The sequence below is a fragment of the Sturnira hondurensis genome, unplaced genomic scaffold, assembly GCF_014824575.4.
Source record: "Sturnira hondurensis isolate 20B ecotype Veracruz unplaced genomic scaffold, ASM1482457v3 Scaffold0008196, whole genome shotgun sequence".
In the NCBI taxonomy this organism is placed as follows: Eukaryota; Metazoa; Chordata; class Mammalia; order Chiroptera; family Phyllostomidae; genus Sturnira; species Sturnira hondurensis.
In genome coordinates this window covers 17,979,231-18,005,976 of record NW_028080827.1, presented here as the reverse complement: position 1 = coordinate 18,005,976, position 26,746 = coordinate 17,979,231, and the positions used below count along the sequence as shown (strand labels likewise).

The window sequence follows — 26,746 nt, the reverse complement described above, 5'->3', positions numbered from 1 at the left end:
AATCATCCCAGCATTTATAGCTTAAACTCAACTTGACAATAACATAGTGAAAAGAGATTTTGTGTTTTAGAAAAGTTTTAAATTTGTGGAAAAATTGTGAAGCTAGTGTAGAGTTCACCCCGCACCCAGTTGCCCCCACCATTAACACGCTATTATCAGTATGCTTTGAAAAGCAGCTTCCACTATTCATCCAACAACAATCCTTGAATCCAACAATGAGGAGGGCCCAAGGAGGAGAGGAGGTGAAACGATGGGGGCGCTCCCAGGCCTCCCGCCCCACTGCTGCAGGGTCTGCCTTTCCAGGCCTGACCTTCAGCAGCCATGTTAAAGTTCCTGGGTGCCTTGAGGACCCCAGGACTTTGAGTACACGAGGACACTTTTTCTGGACCAGTCCAGGCCCCAGAGTAACCAGAGGTCTGACTTGGGCTCCTGGGAGCAGACAGCACTCACTGCCTGGCCTGGGAAGCCTTCGGTGTCTGGGGTCCGGCGTACCTCTTCCTCCCAAAGTCATACAATCCAATGGCATAGACCACCCCTCCTCTGAGCCCTGGGCCCAGCTCAGCCTGGGTGCAGAAAGAGGGGAAGTTCCTTCCTTTGAAGATGATAGGGTGGGCAGAGTATTGAGGGGCTTCTTGTTCTAAGTAGTAGCAAGATCCTGGGCTTAGATTTCCATGTGACCGCCAGCCAAACTTTGGGGTTTTCTCCCTGATGGGGCTGTGAGTTGGCAGAGGGGATGGGAGTCTAGTCCCTTGCCTCCTGCAATTAGGTCAGTGCCCCCAAGTTCCCTTTCAGAGAGGGCCTCAAGGGAGGGTCTTGGCATGCTTTGTCTAAGAGGCCATAAACTTAAGCAATGCAGAGAATTCTTGAGGCTGAAAGGCAGAGGGAAGGTCTTTTGGTTTTCAGATCTGGATATGAATACCAGATTAACCTGGTCCTGATGTGGGACATTGGATACGCACTGCAGCACTCTGAGACTCAGTTTCACTAAGCGATAAATGGCTCCTTCTACGCAGCCAGTTTAGGACGGAAATTATTCAAGAGGGAGGTTGTAGATAGTAGCGATTCCCCAGAAGAGGTTAGTCACAGTCCGCGGAACTGGGACAAAGGCAAGTCCAAGGGCGGATCACAGGAAGCCTGGATCAGTTTCTACTCTGGGCTTCCGTGAGAATGGCACGCAGCAGCGTGAGGCACTTTGCCGGGTGGCACACCTAGCAGCAAGGAAACACTCGGTTAGCGTTGGGCGGGCAAACCCTGCGCGGGGCGGGAACGATCGCAGGAAGGGGTGGGGTCTCGCCAGGCTGGGAGGAGCGCAGAGCAGCCTCAGGAGCGTGGAGTGAAAGGGGGAGGTAGGCCGGGGCGTGCGCCGTAAGCGGGAGTTCCTCCCGCAGGTAGGGCACGGTGAGGGGACCCGCACAGCTGGCGAACTCAGGCGGCGCCGAGGACAGCCGGGCGAGCGCCGGGGCTTCGGCAGCGCCCAGCCGGAGGCGGGACAGGAAGGCACCGGTGGCGCCTGAGCCTCGCGCAGCGCGGGGAAGGGGTTCTGTCCGCGGTCTCCTCTAGGTGTTCCCCCAGCCCCAGGCCCCTCCAGAGGACACGTTTCAGCCCGTCCCTGCCGTCGTGGTCTCATCCCATCATAGCCCGTCCCCCAGGCCTGGGACACCCCCCCCCCCGCCCCGCTCCAGCCCCATTATTCCCAGTCCACCTCTGAACCCCACGTCGTGTGCTGACCCGTGTTCCCTGTCCTGTTCCTCTCCTCCACCAGTCTGTCTCCGCGGGCAGCGAGCGCCCTGGCCGAGACCCAAGTAGAAGGCACCCGTCAGCACGTTCTCACTCCGGTCATCGTATCCCTCTGCCTAGCTCCACCCTAGGCCCTGTCCCGGTGGCCCTTTGTCCCCGGGCCCAGCCCTGCACTGACCAGAGGCTCGGCCCTAGCCCCAACCCTCCCAACTCCTCCCCACCCCGTCGACGCGCCGCGACCCAGGATGCAGCCGGCAGGCCGGGCGGCCATCAGGGAGGCGGTGGCCCGGGACTCGCTGGCCGCTGATCTGCGGTGCAGTCTGTTCACCTCGGCCCTGCAGAGCTACAAGCGGGACTCTGCACTGCGGCCTTTTCCCGCATCATATGCCCGCCATGACTGCAAGGACTTTGAGGCCCTGGTGAGTGTGCTTTCCTTCCCCGGAGCTGTCCACTGCTTCCCATACCACGTGTACTGTCGAACCCATGATAGTAACCATGCCAGCCCCCAACCTGGCCTTGGAAAAGGTTTCCCTGAGCTAAGAACACCCCCCCCCACACACACACATATGCGCGCGCTAATGTCAAACTACCAAGGCACTTTGTGGCTTCCTCTAGTTAATTACAAGTGACTTGCAAGAGTGAAGTGAGGAATTAAATAGCTACATAGGCCTCCACAAGATTTCCTAGTGGGGCCAGCAGTAGGGTGTTGATCTGAATCAGCTGACTCGCCAAATAGGAAGTTATCCAACTCTTTGCAAATACTCAACACACCAAAAATAACCAAAGCCACCCTTATACCTTATGAGGTAATTATATGGGCAGTGCTGGTGTAAATTATAACTTACAGTACACATGTGAGCTGTTATCTCTGTGATGGTTCACAAGGTACTTAATTTCTTACAGTGTTCACTTCAGGTTCCGCATTCCAGGTATCAGTTATCTTTATAATCTAAATGATTGGAATTACCTAGCAAAATATTATTTTTCAAAATCAATTCTATAAGAAATAGAAAATGGAAGTAGTCTATAATCATTAAAGACATCGAATTAGTAATTTACTCAAAGAAAGCTCCAGGCCTAGCTGGTTTCCTTGGTGAGTTGTAGCAATGACTGAGGGAATAATTTCAGCTGTACTGAAAATTATTGAAAAATTTATGTACAGCTGAAATATTGAAGAATATTTCAGTGTTTTGAAATATTGAAAAAGTGGCTAGTATAACCTAAATTTGATAAGGATGATATAAGAAAATTACAGGCCATTGTCACTCATGAATATAAGTGTAGAAGTCCTCTGTAAAATATTAGAATCATGAATCCATCAACGTATAAAAAGAATAAGTCCTCAATGACAGGTTGGGTGTATCCCAGAAATGCAAAATGAATTCAACCTTTGAAAATCAATCAGTGTCATGAACCACATGAACAGGTTAAAGGAGATGTTTAGAATTATCTCTGCTGAGGTGGTCAGTGTTGGGTTCCCTCCTTGGTTTGACTTCCAGGAGGTCAAAGGGCAAAGGCTGGGTTGCCTGGCCCCCACCTGGTGCACTGCAGCCCAGGCTAGGGATGTGTGGAGGGTACCTCGGGCCTAGGCCAGCATGCACAGGTGTTTTCAGGTACAGGGAGTGGGAGGTCAGAGAAGGATAAGCCAACTGACTTTCCCCACAACTTGTTCTGTAAATTCAGGTGTTCAGTTTTGTGTTTGTGGTATTGGGGCTTTGGGGACGACCCTACCTTTTTGTCAATAGATGTTAATGGAGCATTGCTGAGGGCCAGGTGCTGAGGATGTGGAAGGACCCCCAGCAAGGTTAACAATGTGCTCAGCTGTACTGTGGTGTAAACCCCTCAGGGAGGAACTCCCCTACAGGTGTGCCACAGAGATATTGCACGTTCGGTTCCAGAGCGCCGTGATAAAGTAGTTGTAGTCTTTTTGCCAGTCTATTTGTAAAAGGTGCAGTGTCTGTGAAGTGCAATACAATGAAGTATGCCTGTATTATATGACGGAGAAGCCCAGAGCAGGGACCCCAGCCTTTGGCACTGAGCTGGAGTCAGGGAACACTAACCAGGGACAGTGGCTGATGCCAGGCTAGGGATGCAGGAGATTTTGAGGAGCAGAGAGGAGGAAAGTACTATCCTAGGAGGAGTAGCAGGATGGGCGGGCGCCAGGAGCTCCCTGAGAAGAACAAGTCTGTATTTTAGTGTGGCTCTTATGGGGAGCAGGAAAAGGAGGCCAGCCAGAGCATGCAGGGCTTGTCATGTCCTGCCAAGGTGTGTAGATTTTGTCCTTGGTCGGAGGGCAGCATTGGCAAGATCCAGGGTGCACTTCTGAAAGACGGCCATGGTGGCAGGGTGAGAGAGGAATCGATCTGTCCAGGAGAGACTGGAGTCGGAGGGACCGAATTCCTCAGAGATGGTGCCCCACTGTGCGCTTCATTCATTTTTACCATAAACATCCAAGCAGATTGGGCTGCTCTGTGCCTCTCTTCCTGCCGGAAGGGCTGTTGGTGAACAGAAACAGGCAGGTATGCTTGATGAACAGGGGATAAATGCAGAGGGAACTTTGGAATGGTTTGCTTTGTTTATGCTTTTTTAAAAAAGATTTTATTTATTTATCTTTAGAGGGGAAGGGAAGGAGAGAAGGAGAGAAACATCAGTGTATGGTTGCCTCTCGTGGGTCCCCCGCCAGGAACTGGCCTGCAACCCAGGCATGCGCCCTGACTGGGAATCAAACCGCGATCCTCTGGTTCTCAGGCCCAAGCTCAGTCCACTGAGCCACACCAGCCAGGGCTGTTTATGCTTTTAAAGAATTATTTTTAATTATGCAAGTAATGTTTGAATATATTTTTGTTATAAAAAATTCACATGACACCAACCGAGTGATAAAAGTGCCCTTGACAGAGCTCACACTACCGAACATCCCTCCCTATAGGTGTCAGTGCTCTAAGTTGAGGGCACTCCAGTCCTCCTGTATCCTCAGAGAGCAGCAGGCAGCCCCAAAGAGCCACCTCCTCTAGAGGGACAGCCTGTCGCCCTCATGGGGCTCACTGTGCTGGTTCTATAGCGCACCCTTTCTTTCAAGGGCTGCTGCAGAAACAGATTCTTACCAGCCTGTTTTGTCGCTATATGAGGGAACCAGCCCAAGCCATAGAAGTTCTGGGTTGTCTGTAGGCATGGCTTTAATGACCGCTACCCAGGACAAGGCCACTCTCCAGCACGTGCTTAGAATTATATAAACACACTTCAGGTTTCATTTCACCACATGTTACATGAGTTACAGAAAAAAATGTGGAGAATTTGGCATCTGGGCCTATATCTGATTCAAAGAAAGGGGAATGGGGTCTGGATTTGTTCTGCATCATTTTGTCGTTACCTGAAGAAGGAAGGAAGGTGTGGAGCTGTTTTTTAAAAAAGCCTCTCATTTGCGTTTGTTTAGCTAAAAGCAGTTGAAAGTAGTGTGTAACAGTTTATCATTTTCAGCCCTTTGTAATTAATTTGCTCTGCACTGCAGGGTGTCATTACACACCTAAAATACATATGTTGCAGTTTCCAAAAATTAGAGCTATGGCTTGAATTACTTTGTTGATTATTGCTTTCCTGAGAATGCCCCCTGCTAAAACAAACTCCTGGCTTTAGGCTGTGCTCTGACTCTGTTCTCTCACACTCCCCAAAGTCCCAAATCATCTCTTAGGTGCCTAGTTTTGAGGATATTTTTATTCTAAGTCAACACTTAAATTTTACACTGGGAGGTCTTTGTATTCCCCGTGCCTGGCCTGGAAGGTGCTTATCAGGTATTCGGGGAATCAAATTGGGTATGTGTGAATGGTTTCTTTGTATTAATTCTGGGCCCTTGCCACTCAAGGTGGGGTTGAAGACCAGTAGCAGCAGCAGCAGCAGCATCTAGGAGCTTGTTAGAAATGCAGGATGTCAGATCCAGCTATCCCCAGACCTACCTAATCAGGATCTGCACTTAAAAAAAAAAAAAGATTTTAGCCCTGGCTGGTGTAGTTCAGTGGATTGAGCATGGGCTGCGAAGCCAACCAAAGGGTCTCAGGTTCAATTCCCAGTCAGAGCACATGCCTTGGTTGTAGGCCAGGTCCCCAGTAGGGGGCATGCGAGGGGCAACCACACATTGACGTTTTTCTTCCTCTCTTTCTCCCTCTTGTCTTCTCTCTAAAAATAAATGAATGAATGAATAAATAAATAAATGAAATCTTAAAAAAGAGATTTTTTATTTTTAATTTTTGTAGAGAGAGGGAAAGAGAGGGAGAGAAACATCAGTCTGTGAGGGAAACATCTATCAGTTGGATGGGTTGCCTCTCACACGCCCCTAACTGGGGGACCTGGCCCACAACCCAGGCCTGTGCCCTGAGTGAATGGAGCTACACCAGCCAGGGTGAGGTCTGCACTTGTAACAGGTCTGGCAAGCGTTGCACCTAGCCTGCCCTGCTCCCATCCACCATTTGGGAGCTGAACTGCTGTAATTGCCCTCCTGGTTCTGGTCTCTGGCTTGCACTCTCTAGACAAGCTGGATCCCCGTGTCTGGGCTAAAAACACCAATAAGCTCTTCCCTGTCCTGACCCCAGGGCAGGCCTCCGCTCCCCATGCCATCCCCCACATTGTCCAGGCAGACACTTCCTCATCCTTTAGGACACAGCTGAAACCTCTGCATACTTGGTGCCTTCACCCCCAGCGGTTAGGAGTCCTTCCTACGGTTCCTTTACGATGTTATAAAGATATTATGTATTATCTTTTTTAAAAGATTTTTATTTATTTATCTTTGGAGAGGAAGGGAAGGAGAGAGGGAGAGAAATATCAATGTATGGTTACCTCTCGTGGGTCCCTTGCTGGGACTGGCCTGCAACCCAGGCATGTGCCCTGACTGGGAATCGAACCGCAATCCTTTGGTTCGCAGGCCTGTGCTCAATCCACTGAGCTACGCCAGCCAGGACTATGTATTATCTTATACATAAATAATACTATGATAAACGCCCATCCACATTAATCATTGTTATTTTCCTGAGATAAATTCTGGAAAGTGAACGTGCTAGCTCAAAGGCTAACAGAGCTTTCTGAGGAAGGTTTTTGATGCTCATTTCCAGATTGGAAACTGAACATTTACATTTACTGGAGATCACTCTTTACAAGGCTCTCAGCCTTGGTTCCCACTGGGTCACCTGGAAAGCTTTAAAAACTACTGCTGTTTGGGCTCTACCCTTAGAGATTCTGGTTTAATTGCTCTGAGGTGGAGCCTGGGCATGGGGACTTTTCTGTTTGTTTATTAGCAGAAAATATGTAATTAAAAATTTTTTTACTAATTGAGGAATCATAACAATGAGATTCAGTCCAATCAGTTAGTGTTCGTCTAGGTACATACATTAAAGTTCTCAGTCTGTCAGATTACCTTTTAATTTCCCTACCCTCAAAGATGGTATCTGGGCACAGGGGGAATATACAGATATGAAAAGATATGGATACTGACATCGATATAATGGAATGTGACTGGCGGTGGGCGTGTGGCTGGGAGGGCTCCTTAGCCAGTGGGGGGGTGATGAGCGGATCTAGGGGTGGGGTTCATCTTTCAGGTGGAAACCACCTCCTCCCTTCCCAGCCACCCCAGAAATGCAGGCCTTTCCTCGGCAGATTGGAGAGCAGTAGAAAGGGGTGTTTGATTAATAATCATAGGACAGTACCTAACACTTACAATATACTTAAAGTCCTACTACTTGCTGGGCACTGTCTGAGCTGTTTCTATGTGGAATTCATTTACCCTTCCTAACAATCCAGGGGTACAGACAGGTTCTATTAGATTCTCTGTCACCATCAGCCAATTGGGTGTGTGTTGGTGGCAGACCACCCCCGAGCTGCCAGGTGTTGCTGACGAGAAGGCAGGGTGAAGAACCACCCCGTTAAAGGGCCCCATGATGACTCCTTTTGTGAAGAGATCTCTCGGAAAGTAGACTGTCACCCCCAGTCTGTGTTAGTGATTTTCATGCCTTAGGTTTGTGCAAAGCCAGGCGCACGTGGATGTAACCACAGTGTTTACCTTTCCAGCCGCATCTCGGCAGCCTGCCAGCTCCACCCACCTCTCCTACCCGCTGTTGTAGGTGTCACTATGGTCCTGAGGCTGGTGACCTTGGCTGTACCTTTGGTTCATTTCCTTCCAGCAACTGCTCCCACATCCAGTAATTTCCACCTCTGGCATCTTCCTCGATAAGGATTTTTTTCAGATGTTCTGTCTTCCCTGTTGCCAGTCCTTCTAGGACAATGTTGCTTACTGTCTAAACCTCAGTGCACCCACCTCCTCCCGGAGACAGGAAGCACCTGGGGCAACTTCTGCAAACAGATTCCTGGGCCTCCTCCCCAGGAGAATGTGACCTGGGTGGTTGCCTAGTGTCCGCTGGGCTATCTTGTCGCCTGACTCAAAGCAGGGAGGTTGAGTTGTCTCCTTCCAGCATCATTAGTCCTCTCTCTTCTCTGCTCTTCCCCTGCTGGTTCCTGCCCTTGGCCTCTCGGTCACCCAAACCACCTTGCTTTTGAGAGGCTTCCTTTCTCACACCCCACAACAGCCTGGCACTGCCCGCCATTCAGGCCTTGCCCTGGCTCCCTGAGCCTCTTCTCCCACTGAATCCTTCCTTGTTCCCAAGAGCAGAGGCTGCAAAAGGCTGTTCTGCAGGATGACAGGTTTTGCTTGTCCTCTAACCTTTAAGAAATTGGGAAATTAAAATATAAAAACTTAAAAAAAAGATTTTATTTATTTTCAGAGAGATGGAAAGGGAGGGAAAATGAGGGAGAGAAACATCAGTGTGTGGTTGCTTCTCCCATGCCTCCAATCAGGAACCTTGCTGGCAACCCAGGCATGTGCCCTGACTGGGAATCAAACCAGCAACTTTTTGATTCATGGGCCAGCGCTCAATCCACTGAGCCACACCAGCCAGGGCACAGATTTCTTTTTATTTACTTATTTTTTAAAAAACAGTTTGTTTATTTATTTTTAGAGAAAAGGGAAGGGAAGGAGAAAGAGAGGGAGAGAAACATGGATTGGCTGCCTTGCACACCTAACTGGGAACCTGGCCCACAACCCAGTGTCAGTGTCCTGACTGGGAACTTGACGCCCAGCCCACGGAGCCACGCCAGTCTGGGCTGGTTTCTGAGGCTCAGCCGCCTGAGTAAGGATCACTCCTGGGCAGAAACCAGCTGGACCTGGGGGCTGGTGGCTGAGCCCTTTGCTAGCCCGGGGGCCGGGGACCTCTGTTCAATAGCCCTCACCACTCCTTCCTAGAGTCCCCCCTTACTCATTTTCATCACCTCTCTGGCTCTGGGGCACTTGAGCCTGGGACCACGTTTTGGAACAGGCACTGTTCAATTACCTGCCTCTCTGCTAAGCTCCTTCCCACTGGGAAGGCTCTCTCTCAAAATCCTCCAGGTCCCATTCTCACCCTGCCTGCTCCATGAACCCTTCCCTCTGTCGTCTCCCTCATCCCCCCGAAATGCCTGCCCTCCTGAACACGTGTTCTCCTCAGTCCAGTTCACTAACCTACCACCGTGATTGATGGGTCGAAACACTTGTCTCCTCGCCCGCTTCTACTGCACATGACATGTGTCTTCCTACTTCCTACAGGGCCTCAGCACAGCTGGCAGCTGTCTTGTTTGTGTTATTTGGAGGTGGGGTGGGGGGAGACCCCAGACACCTACTTGATTGGTTTCCCAAACAGCCTCTTAAACTTCTGCTGGAGTTGCTCCCTTGGGCTGAGATATTCAGTCCATTGTAAGTTTCTCCCGTGATAGGAGAGAATCACAGAAATCAGACCTCAGAGTCAGGCTGTCTGGCTTCATGGTCCTGCTACTGGAGAGCTGCAGGGTCCTAGGCACGGTGCTCCAAGCCTCTCCAAGCCTCAGTTTCCTCCCCTTTCCAATGGGGGTTATGAGGATAAAATGGCTGACGCGTACGTAGCATTAGCCCAGTGCCTGGTGTGTGATAAGGCCTCAGTAAATATTAGTTTTCACTATCTTGTTCTGATCTCCATGCCAGGCTCTAGGCTGGCTGCAGGGGCTCCAGGATTCATAAGGTGGGGTTGGCCCTTCATCCTGGCCAGAGTTGGGGGGGCCACAGAGAGTCAATACCAATGTCAGATTCTGCATGGAGCACAGGGGAGCCCAGAAGTCGTGAGCGGGCAGGTGAGGGCAGGTGACTTTAGACAGAGGGCACGTGAGGACTGGCATGCAGGGAGCAGGTGAGAAGAGTGTCGCAGGAGGTGCCATTAGGCAGAGAGGCCAGAGCAGATTCCCAAGGGCCTCGTTGGAAGACAGGGTGGCTACAGTTAGCAAAGGAAGATGTAGGCCACCTGTTTAAATTTGAATTTCAGAGAAGCAACAAGGAATTTTTAAAATGTAGATATGCCCCAATTATTGCATGGGTTTATACTTATACTAACAGTTTTGTTTTGTTATTTATCTGAAACTCAAATTTAACTGGGCAGACTGTGTTTTATCATTCAGCCCTGCTTGTGTGCTTGGTCTCCAAAAGGCCCCGCAGACAGGTTTTAGTTCCAAGAGGAAGAATCCTGTTAACTTGTTGGAGCAGATTTATTTTTCAGAGTGGCCTGAAAATCAAAGTAGGACCTAAGGAAGGACCGTCAAGGGGTTAAAGAGTGGGGAGCAGAGAGAGCAGCCTGTGGGTCACAGCCGGGTGGACAGGCGGGTGGGAGAGGGCAGGAGAGGGTGGGTGGGCCTGAGCCCGGGAAGAGGGCCTTTCCCAGGGAGCTCAGGCGAGGCCTGGGCCAAGCTCAGAGCTGGGGACAGTCTCTTCCACTTTCCTAGATGGAGCCCCTGAAAGGACCTGGCTTAGCTGATTGTCATGTTGAGGGGCTTCCTGTGCCCAGGTCTGGACTGTTGGCAAGGACCATGGCTCGCAGGCGGAACTTGAGAACGGTGGTGGGGATGGTAACTGTGGGAGAGAAGACTCAGCTCTGGCTTTGGGATAAAAAGTGTGGCCCTGACTGGTGTAGCTCAGTGAATTGAGTGCGGGCCTGTGAACCAGAGGATCGCAGTTCAATTCCCAGTCAGGGCACATGCCTGGGTTGCAGACGGGTTCCCTGCAGGCCAACTCCCAGCAGGGGACACACAAAAAGGCAACCATACATTGATGTTTCTCTCCCTCTCTCCTTCCCCTCTAAAGATAAATAGATAAATAAAATCTTAAAAAAAAAGGTGTGGACCAGGAGCGGAAAAGCAGGGCAGGGGATATCCCAGGGTGCTGGGGGGTGTCCTTTGGGCTGGGCAGGCAGCGGGCCATATGGGTGGCGACCTGAGGGTGCACCATTTGGAACACATCTTCAGATACCCTCAGTGGCTCTGTATTGCACAGAACAAAGCTCAGAGACCCCAAGGCTGGAATCCAAGGCCTTCCCAGGCTGATCTCATCACCTTCTCACACCTCCTGGCAACCCCTCCCCCACACTCTAGGCTCCAGTGGCACCAGACCACCTGCTGTTAATGTTGACAACACCCATGGCAGTCCCACTGACATTGGAGTACCTACTTCATGCCTTCCTATCGCTGTAAGCACGGCACCTGTTTAACGTGATTCACCTGCACGGAGATCCTGTGAAGTGGCTGCTCATGTTATCCCATTGTGTTTGAGGAAATCAAGACACAGAAAGTCATAGCAACTCACTCAGGTCCTCGAGCCCAGGCTTGGACCCCGCCTACCCGGGAGGAGAGCCTTCACTAGTAAGCAGCCCCCATCTGCCGCCCTGACCACTCACTGCAGCCCCCATCCGCTACCCTGACCACTCACTGCAGCCCCCATTTGCTGCCCTGACCACTCACTGCACTCCCGTGCTTCTCTGTCTCTGCGTATCAAACCGGGTCACACGGCAGTCTTTCCTGACCCCCTGCTTGTCCCCAAGCCTCCACCCGACACAAGTCCCACTGGGTCTCCTTAGTAGTTTGTATCCATCTCTGCTGTGACAGTGAAGGTTTAAGTCACAGTTTACGTTTCTGACTCCCCACTCGCAGCACCGATGCTCATGGTGCATTTGCACGCGCACGCACCCATGGTGTTTTTTTTTAAACTATTGTACCACAAGGAATGTACAAATAGTTTTATTAGGAGTCTGAGGCTATTGATTGACTCTTTGGCATGGAGACAGGAATAAAGCAGCCCTGAAATGTTTTCAGTTTTCAACTATGGATTTTAAGAGTAAAACCCCCAAGGTCAGCATCCGTGGTGTAAAACACTGGGAAAAAACCACTGATACCATGAACTACCAACGACATCCCCAGGGAAAGCGTGTGGGAGTGTTGTCAGCGAGAAATACAAATAAGGAAAAAGAAATGGACATGTAGAGACCAGGCGCTGGGATTCCATTACTTTCTTTGATCTTCCTGACAACCTGGCGTGGAAATAGTGGGCTTCCCATGTTTGAGAGGAGATTGAGGCTGGGCCAGCGCTTTGCTTAAGGAGCTGGATTAACCGGGATACGTCACTTTTCCTCCTGCATCCAAGAAAGAGGAGAATTAGAAAAATACAAGACTGTCCCCGGCCTCTGGGAATCTTGGCCATACTAGGGAGAGAGCGCAGGGGCTGAGTGCTTGCGGGGTTCAGAGAGAAGGTGGCTGGGTTGGTAGAAGTGGAGGAAAGGGCATCCAGGGTGTGGAGTGAACCAGGTTGGAGGTGGTACAACTCAAGGCACGTTCACAGACGGCACCAGTCTGCAGTGGTGTTTTTAAATGCTACACTATGGAGAGCTGGCTTCTAGTCATGATTTCTGAGGAAAAGCTAGTTACTTGGTAGCTGTCAGTCCAGATGCCTAGTCTCTCATCAGAAAGCCCGGCACCCACTGTGTTTTGGAATTCAGCTTCTGCCGGAGTTTCCAAAGGTAGCAATGTGGTGTAAAGGCACAACCAAACCGACATCTTCTGCAGGCCACACGGGCGCCAGCCCGAATCAGAAGGCCCTAGGACAGGTCACAGCCTTCAGCAGGGTGTTCTGTTTCTGTGGAAGTCCTTGCGGCAGGCCAGGACAGAGGTCCAGCCTGTCCCCGAGGGTGACAGCTCGTAGGAGGAGAGGGCATTCATGTCATCTGGGTGTAGGAGCTGCTCTGGCCTCATGGAGCCCCATGTCCACAGAGGCTGGTCTCTCTGGCGAGAGTGCCATGGACAGAGCTGCCAGGGCCCTCAGAGAAGGTCACCACACTCAGGGAAACCCCACACCCTGGACTCCCCGCTCGCAGGTCCTCCCACTGAAGGCGCAGCCTGCCATTCTGGGTCACTTTCACCACGAGCACTGTTGCCTGGTTATGTATGCAGTCTGTCCAGAAGGCGTGCGGCCATGCACTATGAAAAATAGAAATATTTCTTGAAGAAGTTATAAGATACAAGAAACATTGTACATAGGACAATGACACCTCAGTCCCCTTCAAAGGAGGCACCTTGGGACCTCACATAGTTCTCCCAATCACCATCAGCTGCCCTGTTGTATTTTCCTGAATCTCATCGACGGTCTGATATCTCTTTCAAAGGTGATTTTAGTTTTGGAAAAGCCAGAAGTCACAGGGCACCAAATCTGGGCTTCAGGGGATTGAATCACCTGAGTAATTTGATGTTTTGTCAAAACCACAGTAGACATGGTGCGTGTGTGTTGTTGTGATGAAGCTGCCAATCACCAGCTGCCCATAGCTGTGGCCTTCTGAATCATCCAAATAGTTTCTGCAGAGGAATGTTCAAGCATAATGCAAAATTTGATGGAGATTTGTTGCTCTGCTTGCTCAATCGTTTTGAATGTGACAACCACACAGAACACATGCTCACTCATCGGCATCTACCGCCCCCACTGACAAGTACAGTGAAGTCGTCATTGTTCACACATGTGCACTCCAGTCCTCTCTCCTTGGCTGCCTGGTCACATGGTTGTGGTGCAAACGGTTCTTGTTACATTAGCATTGGCTAGATTTAGTCTGGACAGCCCTCACATATAGTTGTCGTACTACCTTTCTCCGGCCTTCAGGGGGACAGGCTGACAGGAGGTTAACTGAAGCTTATTTTCTCCTACTTCATGGGCCCTTTGTCCACCCATGTGTATATATCATGTGTTTGGTAACACCTCCAGTGAGGTTGCATCCCATAATCAGAATTAATATTCCTGCAGCAAAATGTAACATGAAATGGGATAAATAGATTCAGTGAACTACACATCAGCTCAGGGCAGGTTTTGTACCAGAGGAGTTACAAAACAACTTCTCAGTGTTTGGAGCTTTTGGGGTCAGGTGTTATTTGGAAAGGGAATGGTAGAAGGTAGACCTGTGTAACTCCTCCTCTTAGGAAATTCATGACCCCAAAATGGTGCAGGTTGTCTGCTGTACCACTAGAGGGCCCCTGGTTCTCATTTTGTCTAGGATCCTCGCTAACAGGGGTTTTCCTCACTTCAGCTTGCAGATGCCAGCAAGTTACCCAACCTGAAAGAACTTCTCCAGTCCTCCGAAGACAGAGACAAATGGGCCTGGGACCTGCTGAACTGGATTTTATCCTCAAAGGTCCTGACAGTCCACAGTGCAGGGAAGTCAGAGGTGAGGCTTTGGTCCCTAGGAACCTGTGATCCTAGGGACCTCCTTGTGCACCATGTTGCAAATGCAGACTCCTGGCCCCGGCCCCCAGAGATTCTGCATCTGTGTCGGAAGTGAGGCCCAGGAACTTGTGCAGTGGCAGTGCAAAGCTGTGTTCTCTCTCCTACTTGCTGTGTGACCTTGAGCAGGCTTCTTGGTCCGTTTCAGTACCTCGGTTTTCTCATCTATAAAATGGGGATGTGAATAGCACACTTCCATCAGGAAAGTGGCAGTGAAATTTGAATGAATTTTCACACTTAGAACAACACCTGAGGGCACGTATTGAGGGCTCAGTGGATGCTGGGTGTCACAAGCACCGCAGGCAATTCTGATGAGGGCGGACTCTTGACCGCACCTTCAGAAACAGTGGCCCAATCCAGTTGTTAGGAAACAGAGAGGCAGAGACTGAAGTCATGGAAAAGTCCGGGCTCTGGGTTCAAATTCCACTCCCATCCATAAGTGGATCTCCTTTTCCTGGTTGAGAACAGTAACGGCTACCTCAGAGGGGAGCTATAATAGAATGTGTGTCACACAGTATGGTTTTTGGCATGGACCAGACATTCCATGATTCGGTGTCCGTTGCCTGGCTGGGTCTCCCAGGGACAGGCTGGGATGACAAGGGCCAGAGTGTGGGATGGCAGGTCCCCAGTCTGGTGCTCTTTCCTCTGAGAGGCAGCAGGGGTTTATCTCTACTGTTCTTCACTTAGTGAATCAATTTTAATTTAAGAGGACTCAGTGTTACAAGCTTCTACTAAGGACAGAAATCCTCTTTAAGTGGCAAAGAATTTGATGTCCTGAATTCTGGTGTCACCCGTGTTGGATGGGAAAGAAACACAGGGAGCCGTCGAGCGGGCGCATCGGGAGGTCCACCGTCAGGTCCAGGCTGGGCTGTTAACTCCCACGCGGTCTCTGGGTTTCAGCTTTGTCAACGGTTAAGTCGAGACTCGTTTATTCATTGGGCATCAGGCACCTCCTAGGTGTCACTTCAGGTAAAGTCGCTCATGCAATGGTTCGTTGGCTTTTGATTATGGACCAGTTAACTTCCATAAAAATATGGATTGTTGGCTCCCAGGGTTATTAGCTTTTTATTGTGCCCAAGCAAAGACATGAGCCAGTCATGAATCATCATCTTATAAAAGGATGTTTTAACACCAAAAAAGGAGAATGGCCCTGACCATGAATATGGAACAGTCCTTCCAAAGAGAGGATTATGGCAACCTGAAAGTAGTATAACTATATCTGTTACATTGCCCTAATTTTTCTTTTTCTTCTTTTAAGATTTTATTTATTTAGTTTTAGAGAAGGGAAGGGAAGGAGAGAGGGAGAGAAACATCAATGTGAGGTTGCCTCTCATGCACCCCCTACTGGGGACCTGGTCTGCACCCCAGGCATGTGCCCTGACTGGGACTCAAACAGGTGACCCTTTGGTTCGCAGGCCTGTGCTCAATCCATTGAGCTATACCAGCCAGGATGCCTTAATTTTCCTTATTTGATCACAACCCAGACTGTGACTTCACCATAGACTGTGACTTATTGTTTGGAAATCACTGAAATAATGTGATCTCTGCCTTAAAAAAAATTATTGTTCCTCAGGAAGGAGTTCACCATTCTGTATCAATTAGTTTTTGCTGCGTAACAAACCATCCCCAAAACCAGTGGCTTAAAATAACACTGATGGTTCCTCATGATTTTGTGTATTGATTGGGTGGTTCTTTTGGGTGGGACTGGCTTCCTAGGGCTGGATAACCTAGGGTAGCCTCCCTTATATGTCTGGGGCTTCAGCTGGGATGGCTGCAGTGGGTGGGGCCTTCCTCTCTGAGGCTCTCATCTGCCTAAAGGCTAACAGGGCATGTTCACATAGCAGTGAAGGGTGAAGGGGTCCCAGCAGCAGGCAAGAAGGGCAAGTCCTTTTCAAGTCACTGTTTGCCTTATGTTTACCAAGGTCCCATTGGCTAAGCCAAGTCACATGGCCAAGCCCAGATTCAAGTTTCCATCTCTTTATGGAAACTTGGTGGAATTCCACCTGCAAAGTCACATGTGGAGGGGTGGGAGAAACAGAATGTGGCCATTTTTTGCCATTCATCACACCTTTTTACCTGCTGAGAGTGTTGTAAAGATGGAATACAGGAATTAGATGTGCAGGTGTTATGAAAATTAAAAGTGATCGTTAGTTAGAGGGAGCAGTGCAGGCTTCTCAGCCTATTGTAGGGGTAAAACCATTATTAGAGGAAGGCAGTCTTGAGCTATAAGCTCGGAGCTTATTTATAAATTGATGTCTTTGTTCTCATGAAACCAGTTGTTTCCGTGAGTGCGGTCCACTGGACTTAAGCCCAAGGCTTTAGGAGGCCATTTTGGCAGCACATTTTACCAGCGTCCCAAATAAAATTGCGCCTCCCTTCGTGTTTTCAAGTTTGAAAAGATCCAAAAGCTGACTGGTGCCCCTCACACTCCTGTTCCCGTGCCGGACTTCCTATTTGAGATCGAGTACTCCGACCCAGCAAATACCAAATTTTATGAGACCAAAGGAGACCGAGAACTAATCTACGCCTTCCACGGGAGCCGCCTAGAAAACTTCCATTCCATCCTCCACAATGGCCTGCACTGCCACCTGAACAAGGTGGGGCCTGCACCTGCTGGCTTGGGGGCACAGGGCGGGTCAGAGCTGGGGAGGGCTGGGGAGGGGCCAGGGAGGGTCAGGTCACTAAGTCCTTGCTGCTCAAAGTGTGGTCCGCAGACCAGCAGCAGCAGTGGGGAGCCTGTGAAAATGCAGAGTTTCAGGCCCACTCAGGACCTTCGGGAACCAGAACCTGCACTTTAAGATCTCTGGTTGATTCCTATACCGATTACAGTTTGAGAAGCTGGACTTACAGATGGTTCCCAGCTTGGCTGCCCGTGTAGAATCCCTTGAGGAGCTTGTAAAAATCCCCCTGCCTGGCTGCATCTCAGACCAGCTCAGTCAGAATCTCAAGGAGTGGGGCGCAGACACAGGCAGCGTGCTGTAAAGGCTCCCCAGGCGACCCCAGTGTGTGGGCAGCGCTCACCACTCAGTGTGGTTCTGGGACCTGTGGCATCTGTGTCACCTGGGAGCTTGTTGGACTAGTAGAATCCCAGGGCCCAGCCCAGGCCACCTGCTGTGAAATGGCACTTTAACAGGCTCCCCAGGGGATTCACTTGCACGTTGGGGTTTGGGGAGCACTGGTGTAGGGGCCCTTGGAGAGGCCATTCTCCTCCCACCTTGAGCTTGCTGCCTCCCTTCAGCTACCTCCCTTGCAAAGCAGTGACACCCTCTGCTGCCACTTTTTTGCCTCTCAGTGAAGTTTAGAAGAAAGTGTGCAGACAGGAGCCCAAAAGGCCACTTAAACTCTCTGGGTCTCAGTGTCCTCATCTGTAAAATGGGACGCCATGACCCACCCCTGGTATGCTGGGAGGATTGAAGCAGTTTGTGTGTGTGAGGGCCCTCTCTGTACTAAGCACCAAGGATGCTGCTTTCCTAGGCTGATGGAGAGGGACCAGAGTAGTCGAAGTGTCCAGCCCTTCCCACGGGGACGGCGCCTGCCCTGTCTGAGGGGCTGGCTCCCTGAGCCGCAGGCGGGAGAGCCTTCCCCACAGTGCTGCAGCCGAGGAGCACGGTTGAGTTTTGTTGAGGATGACGGGCTTGTTTACACTGGCTCTGGGCAGATTGTTCCGGCCAGGCTACTGGAATCCGGGGCCTCCCTGCCCAGCAGAGTCAGCCTGGAGAGGTTGCCTGCTGATCAGTCTCTCACACGGGGCCTCCGCCTCAGTGCGCCCGGGAGTTTGCTGCCTAGTCGAGTCTCATCAGAGTCCTTCAGTGAAGTGGCTGCTCTTCCGGCCCCCTCTTGTCTGGGTTCTCAGTGAGGGGCCGGCCAGCTGAAGCTGGGAGGCTGTTGTCATGGTAGAGAGATGCCACATTTCCCTCTCTTCTGCTCACTGCAGCCATGCTCGGTTCTCTAGTCTGGGGAAGGGCGTGTATATAGCAGGCATAGAGGGAGAATGGACGTGGGGTCAGACCAGAGCACATCACTGTCCTTGTTGAAGGTCTGTGTCAGCTTTTGAGACGTGGGAACTCTGCCTAACCCGACAAGGGGCTTTGCAAAGGCCCGTTTCACGTCCCCCAAGCTTCACTTCACTGGCTTGGAATTGGAGGAGTCTAGTGCCACCGAATAGGACATTTCTCAATTCCCAAGCACAGGATGTTCAGTGTGCTCCAACGGCATCCCCACTCATCATCTCGGGGTGCTGATGCCGTGGCCCCAGAATAGCAGCTATTCTGGGGAACAGCGGCCTGGAATGCTGTGTTGAGGAGGATTCTGAGTCAGTGAAAGTGAGTACCAGGGTTGATGTCGTTATGTTGGCCATCACGGTTGAAGATCGACGTCTCCCATGGGCAAAGGATGTGTTTGCTGTGCCTTCTGCTTGAGGTGTTTAACCTGATACCCTCCTCTCTCACTTGGCATGCCGCCTCACGGAGGGCCTCGGGGTAGCATGTGCCACCCGGGACCTGCCTTCTAGACTTTTGGACGTTTTCTAGGTCAGCACCAGTACAAAGAGGTCACTGAACCCTGCCCCCTCTGTAGGCCTTCCTTGTTCAGTTACAGTTTCTGGTCTGAGAGAGTCATTCATTCTCTAAGTAATGGCTCTGGTTACCTCCCCCCGCAGGTGTGATCCCCGCCTCAGCACTCAGGGGCGTGGCTTCGCTCCCGCGAGCCCCTCAGTGTTGCTGCTGGCGCATTCATGGGGCAGGAGTGACTCCGTGTACCACGGCATAGGTCCTGCGGCGGAGTGTCTGTGCCTCCCGTGTGCCAGGTGTCCTGATGGATGCTTTCTACACACTACCTCATTGAGTCCCCACCCACGACCTAATGAAGGAAATACCATTATCACCGTTTCGTAGATGTAGAAACTGAGACCCAGAGAGCCGATATAACTTGCCAGCTTGTTGGAATTATAGGCAGGATTCAAACTCAGGTCTGTTTGGACTGTTATGTTTTTTTATTCAACCTTGACCTCATTCAACCTACTAGTTTGTCAGGCTAGTTGGGTATATCTACAGTCAGTTAAACTGTCATTGGGTAGGAATGTGTTTAGTAATCACCCTGTGATGATGTCATAGGATTATTTGATCTTATACCTTTTGCAGGGAGAAAAAGAGGCTTGAAAATTTTGTGTTTATGACTCTGTTGAAGAAAGACCTGTGTCATTTTGCTGTGCCAGTCGATATTTACCCAGCCTTATTTCTTTTCTGATGGCCTCTGCCGTTCTAGACGTCCTTGTTCGGGGAAGGAACCTACCTCACCAGCGACTTGAGCCTGGCCCTCCTTTATAGCCCCCACGGCCATGGGTGGCAGCGTAGCCTCCTCGGCCCCATCCTCAGCTGCGTGGCTGTGTGCGAGGTCATTGACCATCCTGACGTCAAGTGCCAAACCAAGAGGAAAGGTGAGTGGGCACATGGCCCAGACCTGGGCTGCAGGCCTCAGGGTGGGTGGGCTCTGGCTGTGGGCCCAGCTGTTGGCATTGCATGCCAAGGGATGGGCTGAGTCCAGAGCAATGCAGGACAGGGGTCTGCCTTCAAGCAGTGAGCAGTCTCCTTGTGGACTGCACAGTGGAAAAGGGAGCATGGACTACCAGGGGGTAGGCAGAGTGTGCCAGGAGAGGGGGCTGATGGGATCCATGGGGCAGCACAGAGGAAGGAGCTGGCCTGGTGGGTCCCGATGCTCAGAGCAAGCTCTGGGGAGGAAGTGAGTGTGATAGCTGAAGGGGGTGTGTGCGGCCAGAGTGTGGGTTCCTTGAGGGCAGGAAGTGGGTCTCATTCCATCTTGGGCACCTGGTATCAGTAGGGAACTGGTATGTACTTAACATTCAATAAATATTTGCCAAACCAAAGCTAAAGGTGTGTTTAGACCTGTCTCTGCGGGCTGCTCCAGGGTGTGCTGGGGCTCCTGGAGGATGTGGGCAGCTGCTGAGCCATGGGCAGAAAAGCCCAGGCCTCAGGGAACAGGTGACCAGCTGGCCACCTCAGTCCTCTTCCCCGACATGTCCTTCAGATCACTTGGCCTGTACCCCCCCACTCTTTTGCCTGCAAAGGATGAAGATTCACAGAACTGTCATTCTATTCCCCAGAAGGGGTCTGTTGGTTCCACCAATAAAGGAAAAACCGTCCATTCCTGGCCCCTAATGTAAAACAACTGGAACTCTGAGGAACAGGCCCAGGCCTGACGCCGCCCTCCTAAACCAGACAACGTGAATATTTGCATTTATAATGCTTAGGAAGTTTGCAAATCGTGACATTAAACATCAGAACAAAACCTCGCAATGTCTGCTGTCACACAACTTTGGCCTTTTTAAAAATTGCTAAAGCGTTTCATGTTGTTCAAAGAAAAGCATTGTTCCTGTTTGCTTGTTTAAACAAGCCTTGGGACGGAGAGCGGGAGGTGGGTTCTGAGGAGCTGGAGTCCAGAGCGGTCGGTTTTAAATGCCTGCGGGGGGCGTGGCTCAGGCCCAGTCCTGCTCCCCCGCCCCGAAGATTTCGTTTTGGGAATGGATCTGCTGCTTTCCTCTGCTTTCCCCATCTCAGGTTTGTTTTCCCCTTGTACCTCTTTTACTTTCTTATTTCTTCTTTTTCCTTCTCCTGTTTGTCTCTGTCGATTCTCCTGTTTTATACTGTGCTTCACATATACACACAGGCCCATTCCTCCGCCTGCTAGGACCCCTGACCCATTTATACTCATAATTTGCTTCTTTCATGAGTGTATTCCTCTCCCCATCCGCTAGTCAAGTTGTGCTTTACTCTTCTGACTCAGATTCCAAGGAGACAGATCGCAGGAGAGCGAGGATCAAGCACAGCGAAGGGGGAGATGTCCCCCCAAAGTACTTTGTGGTCACCAACAACCAGCTCCTGCGAGTGAGGTACCTGCTGGTGTACTCACAGAAGCAGGCCAAGAGGTGAGCCGGACGGGCCCTGCCGAGGCCCAGGAGGGCAACTGGGGGCTGCGTTGAAAGTGTTGGGTTCTTCGTGATCAGCACCCTCTGCCCCCAGCCGAAGGCCTCACTGTGTATAAGGCATGTAAATCACTGTGCTAGACACAGTGAGGCGTGAGAGTAAGGTTGGCTCAGGTGTGGTCTTGGCCCTTGGGGGGTTGTGCACGCTAGTGAGGAAGACAGAAAGAGATTTAAACACAAATCACAGGAGGGACCGAGTGAAGCCAGACTGGCTGGCCCAGACTGTGCGGCCCCTCAGCCACCTGGGCTCCTGATTTCAGTCTCAAACCCACTGATTAGATCAAGCTGAGGAGCAGGGTGTGACTAGACACTGGCTGGGACGTGTGCCGCCCAGCTTGGTCACTTTCCATGGTGGCTGTTGAATCACCACCTTCCCCTCTCCGGATCTGAGATGTTTCATCTTCATCTTTAAAGGGAATGTAGTGAACCCAACAGCAGATGAGGTCTTCCAGCTTCTAAGAGCCCTGGTGGGTGCCCCATCGCCTCTCAGCAGGTGGCAGGTAGTTTGTACACAGGGTCCTCCAAGGTCAGGGTCGCTTTGAGACCTCGTCACGTGGTTGGAGCCTGGCTTCTCCTGGGGAGGAGCAGCAGGTGAGCAGGTAAGACTGGGAAGGGGGTCACTTTGAGTGCTCCCCCCTCCTGCTGGTACACACCTGTGGTTTCCATGCTTCAGGATTTCATAAGCCAGTAAAACCTGCCCTCCCCTCAAATTTGGGAAATTTGTGAAATTTGTGTAGGGCTCCTGAATCTGGGGGACATGATCCTTTGGTTTAAAATCATCTGGCTTTTTGTACTTGAAATTTGCATTCCTGCCCACTTCTCCCTTCCCATGTCTCTTCAGTGCCTGCTCGGATGGTTTAGAGATCGTCTCCCAGTGGGCCAAAGAGGATTTCCCCAGTGTGGGCTGGTATCTGTATATGTCTAAAAGTGAAAAGATTGTGCCAAGTAACCTGCCCTCTGCTGCCGTCTGGGCAGACACCTTGAGCGAGGTCATTCTTCTAGGTTCCAAAGTCCTGATTAAGGAAAGACGGGCTAGAGAATGTCCAAGAGGAGCAGCCCTAAAAGAGAAGATCAGGATGAGCTCACTGCGTAGCTGTCTTTGTACATTTAGAACATGTTCTGGTGAAAGGCGTGTCAGCGCCAGGGCAAACAGCCTCAGATTTTTTGAGCAAAGGAGAACGCACGAAGCTTCATTTCATGGCTCACTCAGAGGGTGAAATTCATCATTTCATCTCTGAGCCAGAAGCTGTTGCATACACTTTTAAAAAATGTTTTCCACATTTTGCCAACATCACTCTTTTCCCCCCCTAAGCAGGGCTTCGAGCCAGCTGTCCTGGTTTTCCAGCCATTGGTTTATGGTCTCGATTTCCCTGTATCTGCTGCTGCTGCTCATAGTGAGTGTTCTCAACTCCTCGGCTTTCCAGCACTTCTGGAATCGTGCGAAAAGATAATCTTTTGGGGCCTGGTGTGGGGACCGCCTCAGCCGTGTGCCTTATAACAACTTGTGCTGTACCTCCCGTGTCCCGTGTCTGGTCAGGTCGAGCCTGGGGCCAGTTGGGGACCACAGGACAGTTCTCATATGCCATTAAATGTTTCGATTGCCTTTGATGATACTTCCGGCCGCCGCGCTCCGGCCAACAGGGACTGCCGGTCCCTAACCCATAGGTTTCCAGGAGCCCTCCTGTCTACTCCTGCCGAATCAGTCCGAGGGAGTAGGCTTTTCGATCAGGGCCAAAGGAAAGAGTCCTGCTGCATTTAAAAACAAAGTGTCCAAGCTGTCAGCGGTATGTTTACAATCGCTCCTGGAGGACTTTGGCCCTCTCTCTAATGCCTTCTGGACGGCGGAAAATGTGCAGTGGGGGCGATAAATCACGAGGCGGTTGCCTTGTTTTGACTTGAGACACTCAGGAGGGAAGTCATGTTTCTCATAAAAATTGGTGGGACGGTTCTTGAATTCCATCCGCCTTTGTGAGTACAAAACATTTTCAGTTTTTCTCAAATCAACAAACAGCATTCTGCTAGAGCCGTAACCCCTGTGCCCGACTGTGGATGAGAAAGGAGGGAGTCAGATCCGATGAAAGATAAAAACCTAACAGTGAGCAACTCAAGTTGTCTTTTTAAAAATATCACCGACCACTGATTATAGCTGTAGGCCTGCCTCCGGATCTGGTTCTCACCAAGCTGCCTCCGCTGCGGCCTGCCCGCCAGCCACAAGTGCCACGCCTCGGGTCCTCCGTCGCTGCCGGCCTTCGAGATAGAGGCCTGCCTCCTTGTGTCACTGATGCGTGTAGACTGAGCCATCCCCCAGAGGGGTCATGGGTCTTTGGGACTCCGCCTGGGCTGTACATGTGCAGGAAGAGCCTTGGGTTACTTACTGTATCCCCCCTCCTGCCCTGTTTCAGTCGTGATGGAACCCTGGCTCATTTGGAGATGGTGGGGAGGGTGGATTTCTATAAAGAAGGGGCAAAGTCATTTTTCCATAATTTGTGAAATTGTGAAAAAGCCACTATCATGGTTTTTACATTGAATACTGGAACATTTCAGAAATAATAAAAGTATTTTCTTAATTACCAGGTCGTCTTCGTGACTGTGTTTAGTCCCAGCCTGGGTCTGCCATGTATGAACTTTTGCTAAAAAACCTTACCCTCCTTTTCCTTCCTTGCTTGAGATGGCTGTTTACTAGAAAGCATGTATCATCAGGATATCTGGTAGGTGTGGGATTTCTAGTCATTGATACACGAAATATGAACACCTGCTGCGTGCCAGGCACTAGAAGTGGGCGGGACCAAGATCAAAAAGTCCCTGGCCTCGCCGAGCTGGCAGTCAGGCTCGGCGGGCACATGGATGTTCTCAGCAGTCACGCTGACATTATGTGGTATTATTATAGCGGACTTTTGGAAAATACTTGGCAAAACGTCTTAACACGGCTTAGAAGTATGGAAGTGACACACGTGGCCCTGCATTGTGCCTTATGTCCTGATTTCTTTAATCCTCACGACAGGTAAAAACCCGAAGGTACAGAGATTTTCAATAGCTTGCCCCAGGTTACTTGGCTAGGAAGTGGTAGAGCCGGGGCTTGAACCTGGCAGGCTGGGTTCAGTGTTGGTCTTGTAACTGCCACACAATACACCCCCAAGCCCCAGCCCTGGCTCCTAGAACAGGTGATGTTCCACTGAAACCTGAAAGAGCCATCAGTGGTTGGCTGAGAGGGGGAGGAAGAGTATTTCAGGCAGTGGGAACAGCACATGCAAAGCCCTCGAGTTCTTGGTGGAGAAGCCCAGAGCAGGAGGGGCCTGGGAAGAGGTTTGGTGAGAAACAGGGCTGGAGAGGAGGGCAGGGGCCAGCTTCTGAAGGACCCGACACACTTGGGCTGCGGAAGCTGTTAGAAGGTTTCAAGCAGAGCTTTTAAGTGGAAGGTCAGATGTGTATTTTTAAAAAAAATTTTTAAAGATTTTATTTATCTTTAGAGGGGAAGGGAAGGAGAGAGGGAGAGAAATGTCAATGTATGGTTGATATTGTGTGTCCCCTGCTGGGAACTGGCCTACAACCCAGGCATGTGCCCTGACTGGGAATCGAACCGCAATCGGGTGGTTCTCAGGCCTGCACTCAGTCCACTGGCTGGTGGTTGAAGAATGGATTTAAGATTATTTCGAGGATTGAAAGAACTGATATGTACAATAGTGTGCAGCACAGAGTAAATAAACACCTGGTATGTTTCAGTGCTGTTGTCATCATCGTCGTTGTCACTCTTATTTATTCTATTGTCCTGTATCTTTTTTAAAATCTATTTTTTTAAATTATTGATAGTAATATTACAGATATCCCTAATTTCCCCCCCTTGCCCCCCTTCACCCAACCTCCCCATCCCCAGCCTTCACCACACTGCTGTCTGCGTCCGTGGGCTCTGCATGTACGCATGTGTGTTCTTTGACTAATCTCTTGCAGTACCCCCACCCCTTCCCTTCTGAGGTATGTCCATCTGTTCCATGTGTCCATGCCTCTGGTTTCATTTTGTTTGCTACCTTATTTTGTTCATTAGATTCCTCATATCAATGAGATTGTGTGGTGTTTGTCTTTCTCTGACTGGCTGTTTTTAGTGGCCTAACAGAGGAGATGAGCATGCAAAGGAGACAGCAGGAATATCCAGGGAAATAGGAGGAAACCAAGACAACAGTGTCATAGAAGCCAATAAGGGGGGCTTGATGAGCAGTGTCAAATGTTGCTGCATAGTCAAGGTTATACCTGAGAGGTTTCTATTGGATGTACTGAGTTGGAGTTCCCTGGTGAACTTGGCCGGCCGGAGGAGTTCAGGGTAGGCAATGTGGACAAAGTCTGACTGCATAAATGTGAAATGTTGTGCATGGTGTCCAAGGGTTCTCAGGCGATGTTTATTTACGACCTAGTCCTTTTTTCCTGAGTGCCACCCCCCACCAGAAAAAGAGGCAGTGCAATATCTGACGTGACAGCGAAACAGGCACTGAGTGTGTGGGGGACGTGAGGGTGAGTGAAGGACGGCCTGCCCTCCAGGAGCTCCCAGGCTGGAGGGGGCCACTGGACAGACGCATCTGACGTGGGGAAGAAAGTCCCTGGCGTCTGAGGACCCGCGCTGGCAGGAGGGAAGACTAGAGTGGGCCTGCCTGATGACTTTCGAGGGCCCTGGGAACTTTTGTCTTTGTGGGCCCCTTCCTCAATAAAAAAAATACTTAAAATTATATTTTATGACTACATTGGTGTAGAGGTGAATATATTATTGTATACTAAAATGTTTTCTTTCACTTGAAAGCGCATTCTTTCCTTCTGATTATAAAGGAAGTGAAGACTTTTCACCATGTGGGCCTTAGGCGTTGTGCCTGTAATGCCTAATGGGTGAGTCAGCCCGGACTTAGGGTAGTGGGGGAGAGGATGAGGTCTCTGTGTCCCTGGGAACAGAGAGGTAGGAGGGACATTAAAGACTCAGTTCTATGTAGCACTGACCCTACATCTAAGGCCAGAGGCCAGGCAGCTCCAGGCAAAGGCACATTTTTGGGTGTTGGGAGTGGTTCGGCAGGCTCCTCTTTAGACACTTTTTCCTGGAGGAGGAAGGAGCAGTGTCTGTGCTGACCAACCCCCTGGGCCAAGAGCTTCACCGGGCATCTGATGGCAGAGGAGGCTGGACGGTGGTTCGGTCGGAACCTTCTCACATTGAAGCGCCAGCTGCCTTGGTCTTGTGAAAGCAATCCCATCACCAAAGTGACTCTGTCACCAAAGTCGCTGTCAAGGAGGACAGCTTTGGGAGGGGTGGCAAGTGAGTCTCCTACGGGTGAGGTACCTGCTTCTGGGAGGTGCTGAGAGCCCTGTGAGCTGTCAGTTTCCACCACCGGAGGAAAGACTTTTGTTCTGTGGGCTTCCGTGAC

General features: G+C 50.6%; 1 protein-coding gene across 2 annotated transcripts; it reads left to right on the top strand.

Annotated features, from left to right (window-relative positions):
- Positions 1-1,318: 1,318 nt before the first annotated feature.
- PARP16 (poly(ADP-ribose) polymerase family member 16) lies at positions 1,319-23,923 on the top strand. 2 transcript variants are annotated; one of them, XM_037054142.1, is made up of 6 exons: positions 1,319-2,156; positions 14,163-14,300; positions 16,747-16,953; positions 19,619-19,790; positions 21,155-21,296; positions 22,666-23,923. In XM_037054142.1, the coding sequence occupies exons 1-6, from the start codon at positions 1,983-1,985 to the stop codon at positions 22,802-22,804; spliced, it is 972 nt and encodes a 323-aa protein (XP_036910037.1). In that variant the 5' UTR covers positions 1,319-1,982; the 3' UTR covers positions 22,805-23,923. The 2 variants fall into 2 exon arrangements, with proteins under 2 accessions (XP_036910037.1, XP_036910038.1); XM_037054143.1 differs by having other exon boundaries at positions 1,320-2,156; positions 22,669-23,923.
- The last annotated feature ends 2,823 nt before the right edge of the window (positions 23,924-26,746 follow it).

Bases quoted from the DNA above. Each gene is read 5' to 3' on its own strand.
- PARP16 (XM_037054142.1), top strand. From the start codon at position 1,983: ATGCAGCCGGCAGGCCGGGCGGCCATCAGGGAGGCGGTGGCCCGGGAC. The intron at 16,954-19,618 runs GTGGGGCCTGCA...CTGCCGTTCTAG, and splicing joins TGCACTGCCACCTGAACAAG to ACGTCCTTGTTCGGGGAAGG. The intron at 19,791-21,154 runs GTGAGTGGGCAC...CTTCTGACTCAG, and splicing joins GTGCCAAACCAAGAGGAAAG to ATTCCAAGGAGACAGATCGC.